Below are 14,468 nucleotides of genomic sequence, written 5' to 3'. Positions count from 1 at the left end.
TTCTTCCGCTAATCCATTCTTTTACGTTACTTTCCTGTATAAATATCATATGATTTAAAATATATTTTATTTCGTTGTAGAGTGGCGCTTTTTTTGTGAGTAAAAAGCGTTAGCAAAAATTTTGATCCGCTATTTTTCTTTAGTATTTTTATATTAGAAGATCATGCTACTATAATCAGAGTCTGCATGAGATTGCCAACGACTGATTTAGTCCTACAACTCATAAAGATGGATTTTGATCCGCTTGTCTTCCTTCAGGTAGTTTTGGCTTAAATGGCAGAGATTGTCGTATCTGTTATTGCCAAACTCGCTGAATATTCGGTGGCCCCTTTGGTGCGTCAAGGACAATATTTGTTTTGTGCGGGCAGCATTACAAAAACTCTTGAAACTGAAAAGCAGAAGCTTGCATCAACACAAGATGGAGTTCAAGCACGTGTTGGAGAAGCCCGTAAGAGAACTGAAAAAATTGCTGATGCTGTTGACAAGTGGTTAGCTGAAGTGAGGAGTCACATGGATCAGGTGCAGAAATTGGAGCAGCAAATGAAGGATAGCAATAGTTGCTGTCAAGGAAGGTGTCCTACTTGGAGGAAATATCGTTTGTGCAGACAAATGACAAAGATGATCGCGGCAACAAAGAATCTCAATCAAAGGAGTGAATTTAATCCCTTTTCTACCCTCGTCCCAATACCAGATGTAGAGTACTTTTCTTCTGGAAATTTTGTGTATTTCCAGTCTACAAAGCTGGCTTCAGATCAATTGTTGGCTGCTCTCCAAGATGATGATGTTCGTACGATTGGACTGTATGGAATGGGGGGCTGTGGCAAAACAACATTGGTAAAAGAAGTAGGCAAAGAAGCCAAGAAATCAAACCTTTTTGATCTAGTCATATTGACAACTGTGTCCCAAACCCTGAATATTAGAAAGATTCAAGATGAGATTGCAGATATGTCCGGTTTGAAATTCGAAGAACAAAGTGATGAAGGAAGAGCTAGACGTTTATCGATGAGATTGAGCAATGGAGAAAGAATTCTTGTAATATTGGATGATGTGTGGGCTATGTTTGATTTGAAGAAAGTCGGTATCCCTCTTGAAGATTATCGTGGTTGCAAGATCCTTCTTACCACTCGACGCCTACCAGTATGCAATATGATGAATTGTGATAGAAAGATTCCCTTGGAGCTTTTATCTAATGAGGAATCTTGGACATTGTTCCAAAAACACGCTCGTACTATTGATGAATCATTGAGTAGTGTGGCACAAGGAATTGTAAGGGAATGCAAAGGACTTCCTATTGCAATTCAAGCCGTAGGAGCCTCCTTGAAAGGAAAGTCTGTAGCAGAATGGAAGGAAGCATTAAAAAGATTAACGAATTCAAAACCAATGGATGTGGAAGAAGGTGTCAGAGATGCTTTTTCTTGTCTTCGGTTGAGTTACGATTATTTAAGGAACAACGAAGCTAAGTCACTCTTCTTGAAATGCTGCATGTATCCAGAAGACACATATATCTCTATTGAAAATTTGTTCAGAATCATGATGGGTTTGGGCATGTGTGAAGAATTGGACTCTCTTGAAGAAGCAAGAAACAAAGTGGATGCATGTGTAAATATTCTTGTGAATTCTTGTTTGCTAATGCATTACGAGGAATATGGAGGCCGATTGAGAATGCATGATGTAGTTCGTGATGTAGCGTTGTGGATATCACGTCAAGAAAATCGTAATATTGTAGTGAATCTTGAGAAGGATATGAAGATGGCAACAAATGGGTCTATAAAAGATTGTTACGCATTCACTTTTTGGTGCAATGAAAAATCCCAATTTCCTCCACGATTAGATGCTCCAAAACTAGAGATTTTGCTGCTAAATGATGTAGGCGATGAATGTGAATTATCGAAAGCAAATTTTGGAGGTATGGGATTGCTCAGGGTTTTGCAGATTGATTGTCTATATGATGGCATTGTAAGATCCCACTTGTTATCATTGCCACACTCTATGAATTTGCTAACTAATCTACGAACCCTGCGCTTGCGATTCCATCAATTAGGTGATGATTTGTCATGGGTGTTAGGCCTCAAAAGACTCGAAGTTCTTGACTTGAAATATAGTCGGTTTGAGGATCTGCCACAAGGATTGGAAGCGTTGAGTAAATTGAAGCTGTTAGATTTACATTATATTGGGGAGCAAAGTTTTAAGATAATAAAAAGATGCACACAACTACAAGAGTTATATGTTCAGAAAATCAGAACAACTTTAAGACCTGGTAAATGTTTATTGAAAGATGCTGGTTTTCCTAGATTGAAGAGATATAAACTTCAAATTATTAACAAGTATAGTGATGGTACATCCAGTGGTGATCATCAACATTTGATGCATTTTCATTCCAAGGCTTTATCCTTGGAAGAGTTAAAAATCTCTGCCTTAAGTCCATTTATTAAAGATCTTTTGCAACAAGCAGAATTTGTTTGTTTGTATAGATGTGATGTGGGTCCTCCTCTGCTTTGCTTCTTTGAGGAATTACAAGAACTACATATATCCCATTGCCCTAAGCTGACATCGCTGTTTCCACAATGTGTTGTGAGAGCTATGCTATTGTTACAAAAGCTAAATATAAATGGTTGTAGTGAGCTGAAGAATATAATAGAGGAGGATGGTGATAGTACTAACAATGAAATAATTTCAGCTTCAAACAATAGTGTATATTTGGTGTTCTCAAAATTGAAAAGTTTGACCATAATTGATTGTGATAAGTTAGAATATATATTCTCGAACTCTTGTGTACGAGGCCTTGAGCAGCTAGAGGAGGTGTGCATTTCTGGGGCTTCTCAACTAAAATATGCTTTCGGTCAACATGAAGATGAGCATCAAGAGGTTCAGATCAAGTTTCCTACTTTGAAATCACTCAAACTCAATGGCCTAAAAAATTTGCTCAGCATTTTTCCAAAAAACATTCATTCAAGTTGTCCGTGTTTGAGAGAATTGCAATGCGTAAAATGTCCCAAATTCAAAGATTCATGTGTTAACATCACTGTTGGTTCAACCATAAATATGGTATGTATTTTCATGTGCCCTCTGTTAAATTCTTTGTTCGAATTTTCATTGCTATGTTTTTTTTTATTCATAATATCTATGAAAATGATGCAAGAACCAAATGTGAATATCTTATTTTGATTTGTGAAATGCTTTGCCACAGGACAATCAATTAAATAGGGGGGGTTTCAGCTCCACTATCATTTCTCAATTTAGAGATACTTAATGTTGAGGATTGTAGTATGGAAGACATTCTATTTGGACTTGAAGGGGATGTTTTTACTAAAAGGACTTCACAAAGCAAGTTAACGTCTTCCTTAAGTGCTCTGGAATTGAAGAATCTGCCCGATCTAAAATTTGTTTGGAGTGGTCCCATGGAAAAATTGAGCATCCAAAATCTTAGAAAATTCACAGTGAGTGGGTGCAACAATTTGAAAACTATTTTCTCCCCTGTAATTCTTAAACACATGCCACTATTGGAAGATCTTGAAATATCAGATTGCGATGAGTTAGAGGGAATAATATCCAGTTCAGAGGTAGGAGAGCAACATCAAAGCCCATTGAATGCTCCTCATTCATCACAAATATGTTTTCGAAATATGAAAAAGCTTCGAGTTCAAAGATGCAACAAGTTAAAATACCTATTTTCAATGGCCATAGATTGGAGTGATTTTTCGAAGAATGTATTACCCAACTTAAGGAGTTTGATTCTAGAAGAAGTGCCAAGTCTCAAGGATTTCTATCAAGGTTTATCCTTTTCTGATGATTGTCTTCGCCAGGTACTCACATCTTTGCTAATTGTTTCATTTTCTTTAAATGAATTTTTCTCTCTTTATTACAGCTCAATTTATTGGTCCTTGGAATCCTTAAGTATCTACTCACAGATAAGTTTTTTCCTTCTTTTTCTGCTTTGAATATTAAAATATTATATATTGCATCCCAAGATGATGCAATATTTGTATTCACTTCATTTTAGACAAATAAAATTGGAGATTCAACATGCTAATAACGAATATATAAAATATGTACCCATTTTAATGATTTCTAGATAATTTTATGGCACAAATACATGTAATACTATTTGAATTTTCTTATTGCTGTCCCTTTGGTAAGGATTTTCCAGGAAATTGTGCAGAAAAATAATAGTAGAATTATCAAGTTTTAATTCTAAATTAAAATTTATAAGAAAAATTATCTATTAAAATTATAATTTTATTTAAAAACAGGAATTTGAACATATAATTTTTTTTAAAGGATGAATTTTGTCAAAAGGATTTAACATTTTTCATTTCTAGGGTGTAGACACTTCAATCCAATACTTTATAGATATATATACAGCGTGATTATTCAATTCTTTTTTTTTTTTAAATTTTGGTTTCTTCGTTTTTTAGCCAACCTTGTGAACTTATATAACAGCTAATTGATCAATGTTTTCATTTCAGATAAAAAGTTTATGCGAACTAAAATGAGCAGTTCCAATTATCATTAGTTTTATTAAGAGGGAAAAAGTGACGTTCAAATAGTTTTTTTTTTAACATGTTTGTTACCCTAATTTTTATATGTGTGTGCTCATGCGCATAGGCTAGATGGCTAGAATTTTTTTTTATATTCATATTTCTTATTATTCTCCTGAATATGTAGAAAAGGGACACTTGGACATTTTTTACTTGTAGTAAAACCTGACTATGCAATAGTTCTAAAACTGTTGCGTAATCTGACATATGAACAGACAATAGTAATATTTAATAACAGGTCTAAAAGTATTCCCTAAAATAGAACAGGCGGCAATTTTCAACTATTGAATTAAAATTTTCAAATAGGCAACATAAAAATTGTTGCCTATAAAACTATTTTTATTGCAACATTTAAAAGCTACTCCATATTTTTATAGGTAATTAAAAGGTAAATGTGTCTTTAAATATTTCTTCCCAACATTCGAGAAATGTTGCCTGCTATTTTCCAATGCATAAAAAGAACCATTCATTTTTTTAAAAAAAAATTTTATTTGTTTATTAGTAAATTTATTAATTTTTAATTAGATGGATTCAAAAATTATTTTGATAATATTTTATTGTAAACCACATGACATTGGCGCTGAAGGATGCAAAAGAAAAGAGATGTTGCCTAAAGTTATAGGCAATATAGTTTCGTAGCTAAGCATTAATTTTGAGTTATTGTTATAAAGCAAAAATGTTGTAGTGATGATTGGGATTTGGAAAAGGAAGCGGCTTCTTGTCTTGTGTTATTATGTTGATGTGTGTTTGTTTGGTTTGTGTATATGCAGCTGTTGTGTTCAAAACTGGAAGTATTAGAATTAGAAGGTCTCCCTGAGCTGTGGCTGATATGGGGAGCTCCTTCACATATTTCAAACCTTGTCCATCTCCAAGAATTGTGCCTGTACAATTGTAAGAAATTGAAATCCGTATTTGGCGAGGATAGCCATGAAAGAAGCCTCCCAATGTTAAAGATGCTCAGGGTACAAAATTGTGAGGAGTTGGAGGTCATTCTGACACAAGATCACCAATCATTCCAAAGTTGCTTTCCTAAGTTAGAAAGTTTCATGGTGGAGCATTGCAACAAGCTCAAGTCTCTTTTCTCAACCTCCTCTGCCACTATATTGCTACCACAATTGTGGGGAATAGAGATATCAGAATGTGCAGAGTTAGAGCAGCTCTTTGAACGTAGGAGTGAAGCCAACAGCAGTAGTGACAATGTCAACAAAATTGCGCTTCCAAATTTACAAAGGATAGTGCTAAGGAAATTGCCAAGTCTTATTGATATCTGCAAAGGATTTAAGTTATCCGCAAAGAATGTTCGACAACTTGAAATGAAGAATCGTCCAAAATTTTCTTCAGTTATGGGAGCAACTGGGAGCATGGGGATTATAATATTTACACGGGTAAGTTGTATTCGAGTGTTGGTTTTGTTTGTTTCACATGGAGGACGACAATAAAATAAAAAAAGTTAGTGCTGTTTAAACACTTCATACTTTAGAGCCTGAATTGCCTTTACTTTGTATTATGTATACACTAAATTATTATTGGCCGAATTGTTAAATGTCTTTATTTGGCTTTCTTTCTTTGTTAGTTCGTTAATGTGCTCCATTTGTGTGTTGCATAGAAAGCAGAGCCTCGCGCCAACAACGGCAACCAACTGCCTCATCAACTTCCATGTTTCTATCCAGAAATCCTGTCTCTGGAGGAATTAGAGCTCCAAACTCTAAGCGAGCTGAGTTTTATAGGCACGGCTTTCACTTCCTCTCAAATTTTGAGCTTCCAATATCTTCGTTCTTTAGCAGTACATGGATGTGGAAGACTTAAATGTATATTCTTCATGTCCATTTGGGGAAGCCTTCCAATGTTGAGGATTTTGAAAATTACAGAATGTGAGGAAGTGGAGGAAATCATGCAAGAGCCATTGGAAGAAGCTCAGCATGAATCCAACTCTAACATGCAGTTGCCTTTTCCAGAATTGAGGCGCATAACAGTGAAACGCTGCAACAAGTTGAAATGCCTTCTAAAGAACGTTGTAGTTGGAATGCTTCCACAACTACAACTCGTTGAGGTATCAGAGGCTGCACGAATGGAGGAGCTCTTTTCACATAGAAGTGATGAAGCCAGTGCCAGTACGCAAGAACTTGTGCTTCCAAATCTAGAAATATTGAGACTTTCAAGATTGCCTAGCCTCACTCACTTCTGCAAAGGACTCAAGATAAATGCTCCACAACTCGAACAAGTCCAAATAAATGAATGTCCAAAATTTGACTTCTCCTCCCAACAAGCCGCTACCACCCAAAGCACAGGTATTTCGCCATTTATCTTGCTCCCACAATTTCCTTATTTACACATAATAGTACATTAAAAATATATACCAATGGTCAAATATTACAAAATTTACCCTATTGATTAACCATTTTTTTAAAAATAAAACAGAGGTTTTTTTTTTAACAAAAAAATAGTGAACAGAGTTTCTTCCCAGCGAAGTCTCTGTTACAAATCCAAAATTTGTACTTAAAACGTTAATCTACAATTCTAGTGTTCTTCTCCAAAAAGAAAAAGGAAAACTCTTTGTTCCTACCTCTTTATATTACTTGTCGATTCATTCTTGAGCTTATGATCAAATCATAGAGATCTAAACTTCCGTAGACTTACTCGTTAGGTCTAATTAGTTGTTATCCCAGGATTTCTGTATCCAGCAAACTTATAACTCCAAAATTTAATTATTATTGTTATTATTATCATTCACCTTAAGAAAATAGAAATACGGCAACAATTTTTCGATCCATAGCAGCGGATACAATGATGTAAGTAAAGTTTATACTAACACTATCAATCAATTTTGAAATCAACTTTGGACGGGAATGTTTTTTTGGTGTACAAACAAAAAATTATGTTATTCGCTCAAAACCATTCTTCTTTTGGTTTTGATGTTGTGTACTATGTTACCCTTCAAAATTATGCATACTTTAGATGTAGCTTGGAATTCTAAATTTAGAAAGGTTCTGAGTATGCTGGCTGTAATCTTAAATTCCTGACGTAATTGTGCTGATATGCATTATTTGTCACGCTAAATATGTTTAAAGCTTTGGATGGGAAAACATGTAAGTTGAGGTTTGAATTTGTGTTCAGATACAGATGAGTCATGTGATGGATAGCAATAAAGGAACATAGCAGATGGAAGCTAGCAGCGGAAAGCATTATATTATGCGTATGCAGATGCATGTTCTTAACTAGTTAGAGAGTTGTGCTTGGACGGTAAGACCTTGTGATTTGAAAATCAAAAGTATTGAGGCCTTTAATAAAGCGTATATGGCAAAAGTGGGGAATTTGCCAGTGCTGTGATTCATAAATATGAATGTGTTTTGTATTGTATTCAGAGTAATACAAGATGGACGGTATTGATTTTGGGATATTTCATGGCGATGAGACCCTAAACCTTATTGTGGTTGATCATATGTGAATCCCCCTCACTCGTTGATCATAAATATTTGTGAAGGAGGGAGTCTTGGAGATGAAATGACTATGAGCTGTTATTAATTAGCTAAGTTCAACAAACTCTTAGGCATCATTAATAATCAAATGATCTCTTACTTTGTCAACGATGGTTTTTCAACACTAACAAGAGATCATGAGTAACAATGCAAAATCTCGGATCAAACACACCCATCAGATGTTGAACCAGAGACAAGAAATAAATATGATACTTAAGATAGCACGAAAACCCAGTAGAAAACAATTAAGGTGGTTGGGCTTAACTAGAGAGAGACTGAAACATTGGATCACCTCATTTTCTGGTGGGAGAATTGCATAAGGAAGCCTTTAAAATTTATGAGCGTGTGTGAATGCATCCCTCCCTCATTAATTCACATACATCTATTTTGTTCTTCATATCACAAACATAAATTTTTGTATTTAGCATCAGTTTTAATTAATATTTTTTTTTTACCTACTAAACATCTCATCATCAGAATCCAAAATCTCTTCACTCGTGTAGGTGTGTGTGTTTCAGGTTGTTAATGTCTTATTTAAGAAAACAACTGATAATGTACATATGTACTTTAAATTTTTTTTTTTGGTGACATATGTACTTTAATTTATAATAAGTATGAACCCAGCAAATATGCCAAAGGCTAGTATCTGCCTGTTTAATGAAACATTGAAACCAGAAGATATAGAACCATTATCAAAGAGGCAATAGCTACTCATGAACCAGCACATTGTACATACATGCCTTATGCACCAGATACTCTTAACTCTAATTTTATTTGTAAGGCAAAAAAGATATTTTGATTCTATTTATTTATAAGTTACATCATTAAATTCTTTATATTTTCAGATAGAGTGTATATAAGTCAGGTGAAGTTGAAAAATTATTAAATTTTAAGACAAAATTAATAAGGTTCAAGGTTTTATTGATTTTGGAGAAACATGTTGCGAGTGCTTATAAATATGACTAGAAGAGTATATTATTGATTTGAGAACCTAGAAAATTATGGAAAGCCTTTGATGTTATTAGGTGACGAAGTAGATAGATGCATTAATATCAAGCCACTTGATATGTATCTCTTGTTGAAGCAGCTTTTATAGCACATCGATTATATGTACATGTTTGTTCAAGAATGGCCCTTCTGAGAGTCGCCCTCGCTACTCAAATTCTGATCCACAGCTCTTTTCCTTCTTATTACATCTTTTTCTTGAAATCATCTCTCTCATTCTCAAGTACTTCTCCAGCGTGTCTCCTCCTATCTTCCACCTTATGCAAGCAAAGTTTTTTGTTGTTGGTATTTTTATTTAAATTTTTGTATTTTCACCCTTTTTTTCCTGCTTTGATGAAATTTAATCTATAGCAAATTTGTGTGGAGATTGGAGATGGCATAAGTGTTGATTTATTGAAAATTTTGTTTGCATGCAAAATTTTGCAGTAAGCTTAATAGGAATAAGCACTGACGATAGAATGAAATGGTATGTCATAATTTTGTTTAATCAATCAACATGAGTATTGTAAAATTTGAATGGGGTAGCATTGTCATTTAAAACCGAATTTGTAGCAAGATATATTGTTGATAAGTCATTAATAATATGATATGATACAAAATCTGCAATGTAATGTATGAAAGGGTGTGGCCTACCTACCAATGGAAGCTGGGGTTGAAAGGGTTTGGAGTTGAACAAGAACAGTCCATCATAAATAATAAATAACAAGAAAATGACAGAAAAGCAATAAAAAAAAAAAGATTAAATCCATGACAAATTCTTTAGTCCTTATGATACATAGTAACATAGGATGTCCATATCTATTTATACAATTTTGTTAGGTAATACTCCTCCGGTCATTAATATAGGACCTAATTGTTGAGTTAGTTTTAGTCATAAATATAAGACCCATTTCTCATATTTACTAATTTTCTCTAAGTTACCTTTATGGATACTTCCTCAACTATAATCAAGTAGAAGAGGGAGATGGGGCATTAAGAAAGATTATTATGATGTTTTAAGAAAAACGTGTCATATATCTTATAATTAACTAACTTACCTAACTTTCTTAATCTAATCAAATTAGTTAAATAGGTCTTATATTAAGAACCGAAGGAGCACTATTTATAAAGGATAACCACACTTCCTTATACTTTAATTTGCGACATAGTTAAGGCCGACATCTTGGGAACATTAAGTTTTTAGCCCTTATTAATCCATTTATCCTTTATATCATTGTTTGACTCAAGCAGAGGTGCGTGCTCTACCAAATAAATTTTGATACAAACAAGTGCATATTTCTCACTAATGTTGGAACAAAACTTAAAATAGAGACAGTATTCTAGCTGTTTACCAATGGAAGCAAAAGATAGCTTTCTTTAATTATTGAATTTCAAACAATTACTATTAAGTTAACTTAAGAAAAATGAAAAATCAGGCTTTTTGCCCTTATAATTTTCATTCAGCTATATATATAAGTATATTTTTAATATTATTATCTGGCTAATCTGATTCGGATTCTCACTCAACTACATTTAAGAAAACTAAATAGACTAAAATTTCAAACGGCTAAAAACTATAGCGATTGGCTTGCAGTGAATAAAGATTTAGCTATTGAGTTTTAAATAGGATTTACTCTCTGTGCCATGTATGGGAAGCATTCACTACAATATATTCATCATGTGTCACATCATTTCAAAAATAAATTAGTTAATCTAAACAATGTGCACAAAACAAAATCCCTTGCCTTGCAAAACAAACAGCATCAAACAAAAAAATGACAAGCCTTTATTACATGAAACAAATAAAAAATGCAGCTTAATATGAAGTGCTAACATTCTAAAACAATTCCCTATAAACAACGTTGATAATTATATCTTAGGTTAAAAATTCCAAAAAAAAAAGCTTAAAAATATAAAAATCAGTTGAAAAAAACATGTAAAAATATCTTAAATTATTTTGTAAAATAATTCAATGTGAGATTATTTTATCCATAATAATCAATGGGTTACATTATAGGCCCATGACAGGCCCATGACATAAAGAAAGAAATTCTAAAATGCACTGGCCTCAACCCACAATGCAAGCGAGTAACTATATTAACAGATGAGCTACCAACAAGAGTTGGCCTAGTTGGTAAGTAGTCAGCTCATAACCCACAAGGTCGTGAGTTCGAATCCCATTGCCGATGTGAGGACCTTATTGGTGGGCGATTTGTAAGTACCTCTATAAGTGCTTTCTGAGCTTGGAGGCATGCCCTAACCCTGATGAGCCCCCGAGGCCCAACTTACCTAAACTTTATCATTACCAAAAAAAAAAAACAGATGAGCTACAAGACTAATCAAACTACAATATTCATTTATCATATTTTTGACACAACATCCCTTATAACCGTTTTGTCATAAAAAAAAAAAAATTCAAGCTAATGTGAAATAGTGAGCAATACCACTGCCTATAATTTTTCAATCATTAAGGTTCAATATTTTGCATTTATTATAATACCAATCCAAGTCAATAGTGGAAAATCACATTTTTCCTGGACAACAATAGCAGATACAATAAAATAAATGGATAGCAAAAAAAAAAAAGATAAAATAAAATAAATGAAAATATAACGACTTTAGCATATGGCCCTGTTTTTATACAGTTGCACGAAACAGTATCAAATCATTTTTACTAACTAAAATAACTCAATAAAAGGAAGAACAAAAGTGTTAATATGTATTAAATCCTTATGATGATTCACAACTTGTCCAAACCTGCAACACATCACAAGATTTTCAGAGCTAAGCAAATCCTGCAAGATAAGTCTATTGATTTTCTGCCCTTGAAAATACCAGAACTTTTGTATTCCCAAAGTTGACCGCCTTTCAAGAAACTTCTGCCAACCATCTTACTTTTTAAGTTCATAAAATAAAGATCTGGACAATAACAGGAAAACATGTTAGATAAATAAGAAACGCAATAGATTTACCATAAAAATAGAGTAACTTACCTTAACTTTGTCTAACCCTTCAAGCTTCTTTTTGCACCTTTTACTGCAATTTAAAATACTGATAAGCAACTTTATAGAACACAAGATGGTTAACTTCTGTCAGTATCCTTTCAAATGGTATCCTTGACAGTTAGATGTACAATAGCAGATAACGTATATGCTTAATTTAAGACTTGGTTAATGTTGTAAGCATGAAAATAAGATATCTCTATAGTTTTTAAATTCAGAAGCAGTAACTCAGAGTGCAGACTAAGAGTAATGTGTTTTAATCCCACTATTTTGACAGCAAGTAATATGATTTCTATTAATACTATTGCATTATCTGCTATATATCTTGAGAATGAAATGATTAGCAATCAAGATGATCAATTGAATACTAAAGCATACCATGTTAGTGATTATGTTAAAATATCATGATATCCTAATTGTTAGTCAAGATGACCAACTGAAAACTAAAGTATACCTCGTTTTGGATAGAATTGGTGCTCAGTTGCAAAGTTCTTCAAATACGGCAGAAATTGGCTTGCCATAGAACATGTAACTTAATCCATAAAGTAAAATAACAAAATAAGAATATAAGGACAGATCTCAAATAAACCATATGAGAGCTAGGACGTAAAATCCAATCATATAAACTGCAAATAAGTTTCCATTCTACAGAAATAATAAGAAGAGTAAGCCATGTAATAACGAAAAAAAGAGAAGAAAGCTTGTTCTAATAACAAAAAGAGAAAGACATGGATAACAATCAATGAGTGAGTTTGCTCTTGATATTTAGAATACCTCAACAAATTCCGACAAAACACCGAAGGGCCTAATTCAAGAACCATACCTCAAATGTAATTTATATGTCAGCAAAAGTTCATCAGTTCATGTGTCCTCTGGTCTACTACTATTGAATATCTCTTGGTCATTTTCTCAAGCTTGGTGTGCATCTTCAAGCAAACCTTTTTTCTTTCCGTGATGACTGGTGAATTGTGGGGGCAAAAATCAACAATTAGCATCATCAATGAGAATTAAATTAAATTCGAGTAGTAGCAAGAAGCAATATAAATGCCTGACATGCGAAACTCCTGAGTATCATGATGCTGACCGTGTTACATTTTCCAATAGAAAATCCATCTTTGAATAAATTTAGTAAGTAGGACACCTCAAGTTCTGCATGATAGCAAACCACTTTGAATAAAAATAGGGGGAGAAATAGTAAGCGTTAAAATTGGGGGAAACGAAAATAAATACCAAAAAAAGATGTTTGAAGCAACTCATGAAGAGTATATGCACATGAGAATACAACTACAAAGTAGATAGAGACCTCTTGATCAAACTCTCACATCCTTGAATCAGCTTCCTGAAAATATGTAGTCAAAGGATCTTTATGTTTGATCCCTGAAACTAAGAAAAGAGAATGTGGAAGAAAAAGGAATAAAAGAAATCATGAAAGGAAAATATAAGATTAAAATTTTTAACACCGTGCTTCCATCAAAAAAATAAACGCATGAATAACATTTATTCTGATCTGAATCACCAAGGGAATGAGGTGGAAGGGGAAAACAACTTACCACAAGCCAAAAGACATAATCTCCATGTGGGATTTGCTAGGTATCTCAAGAACAAAGTTGGAAGGCAAAGAATTTAATCCAAAAAAAAAAAAACAGTTGGAAGGTAACCAAAAATAGATGAAGAGCAAGGGAGAAAATGAAGCCATAGCTAGAGAGACAAAAGAGATGAAAAGAAATTGAGGTAGAGAGGAGATGCATACCTGATACCTGATGCGTAAAAGAGTGAAAGGGCGATAAGAAATTGAGGAAAAGGAGGAAAAAAAACAGAGAAATAGGATAGAGAATTGGAAACACATCTAAAGAGAAAAATTATCGGGAAGGAAAAAGTCGCTGACTTCGAAATGAAAAAAAGATTAAAAACTGGAGTTGGAGGAATTTTAACATTTAAAACTCACTTTTACACGCAGCCCAATGAAATTAGTTATTACTGTTCATCTAGCTATCATCATCAATATATCAATGAATCCTTAGACTCTTTTACAAGTGTTTACGAACTTAAATCTTGTGACTCCTGTGATGGAAGGCAATCGAATTACTATAAGCTGTTACCAGCAAGCTTCGGCTTGTTTGCGAAGTCATTCCTATAAAAGTTTCTCTGATATTGAGACTAATTTATCCAGTCTTGCCCCAACTGAATTTGGAGAAATGAGCGGCTAACCTTATGTACTTTTAAAAGAATTGTTACTCATGCTACGAAGGTTAAAAAAAAATCCCCAAAAAAAAAAAAAGTTGCCAGCATGGGTGACTTGAGGTTGTTTTTCCCAAAAAAAAAAAAGAAAAAGAAAAACATTTAAAATTCACCAATATTTTAAAATTCCAAGTCTCTCATTATGACTTAATTATTCGAAATTGTACAAATTCGCATCGCCTTTTGGGTTTGACAATCTAACTATCATTTTTTTCGGAAATTTCCCTACA

At 33.5% G+C, this 14,468-nt stretch overlaps 2 protein-coding genes and 1 long non-coding RNA gene across 3 annotated transcripts; 2 read left to right on the top strand and 1 right to left on the bottom strand.

The window, feature by feature from the left end:
- Positions 1-510: 510 nt before the first annotated feature.
- Positions 511-3,200, top strand: LOC114717083 (probable disease resistance protein At4g27220). The gene is made up of 2 exons (XM_028902165.1): positions 511-2,876; positions 3,188-3,200. Exons 1-2 carry the CDS (start codon positions 511-513, stop codon positions 3,198-3,200), a joined length of 2,379 nt encoding a protein of 792 aa, XP_028757998.1.
- LOC114717082 (putative disease resistance protein At4g19050) lies at positions 2,952-7,905 on the top strand. The gene is made up of 5 exons (XM_028902164.1): positions 2,952-3,045; positions 3,188-3,803; positions 5,309-5,923; positions 6,145-6,826; positions 7,901-7,905. Exons 2-5 carry the CDS (start codon positions 3,267-3,269, stop codon positions 7,903-7,905), a joined length of 1,839 nt encoding a protein of 612 aa, XP_028757997.1. The 5' UTR covers positions 2,952-3,045; positions 3,188-3,266.
- A 3,978-nt stretch (positions 7,906-11,883) lies between these two features.
- On the bottom strand, positions 11,884-13,500 carry LOC114717080 (uncharacterized). Its single transcript, XR_003737678.1, has 5 exons — positions 13,304-13,500; positions 13,054-13,149; positions 12,824-12,958; positions 11,992-12,034; positions 11,884-11,917 (listed from the first exon to the last, which is right to left on the bottom strand). It is a non-coding gene; the product is annotated as an uncharacterized LOC114717080 (long non-coding RNA).
- Positions 13,501-14,468: the final 968 nt, after the last annotated feature.

Source organism: Neltuma alba, unplaced genomic scaffold (assembly GCF_004799145.2).
Source record: "Neltuma alba isolate B1F8T4 unplaced genomic scaffold, ASM479914v2 tig00011707_pilon, whole genome shotgun sequence".
NCBI classification, from domain to species: domain Eukaryota; kingdom Viridiplantae; phylum Streptophyta; class Magnoliopsida; order Fabales; family Fabaceae; genus Neltuma; species Neltuma alba.
This window is presented reverse-complemented; position numbering and strand designations above follow the sequence as displayed.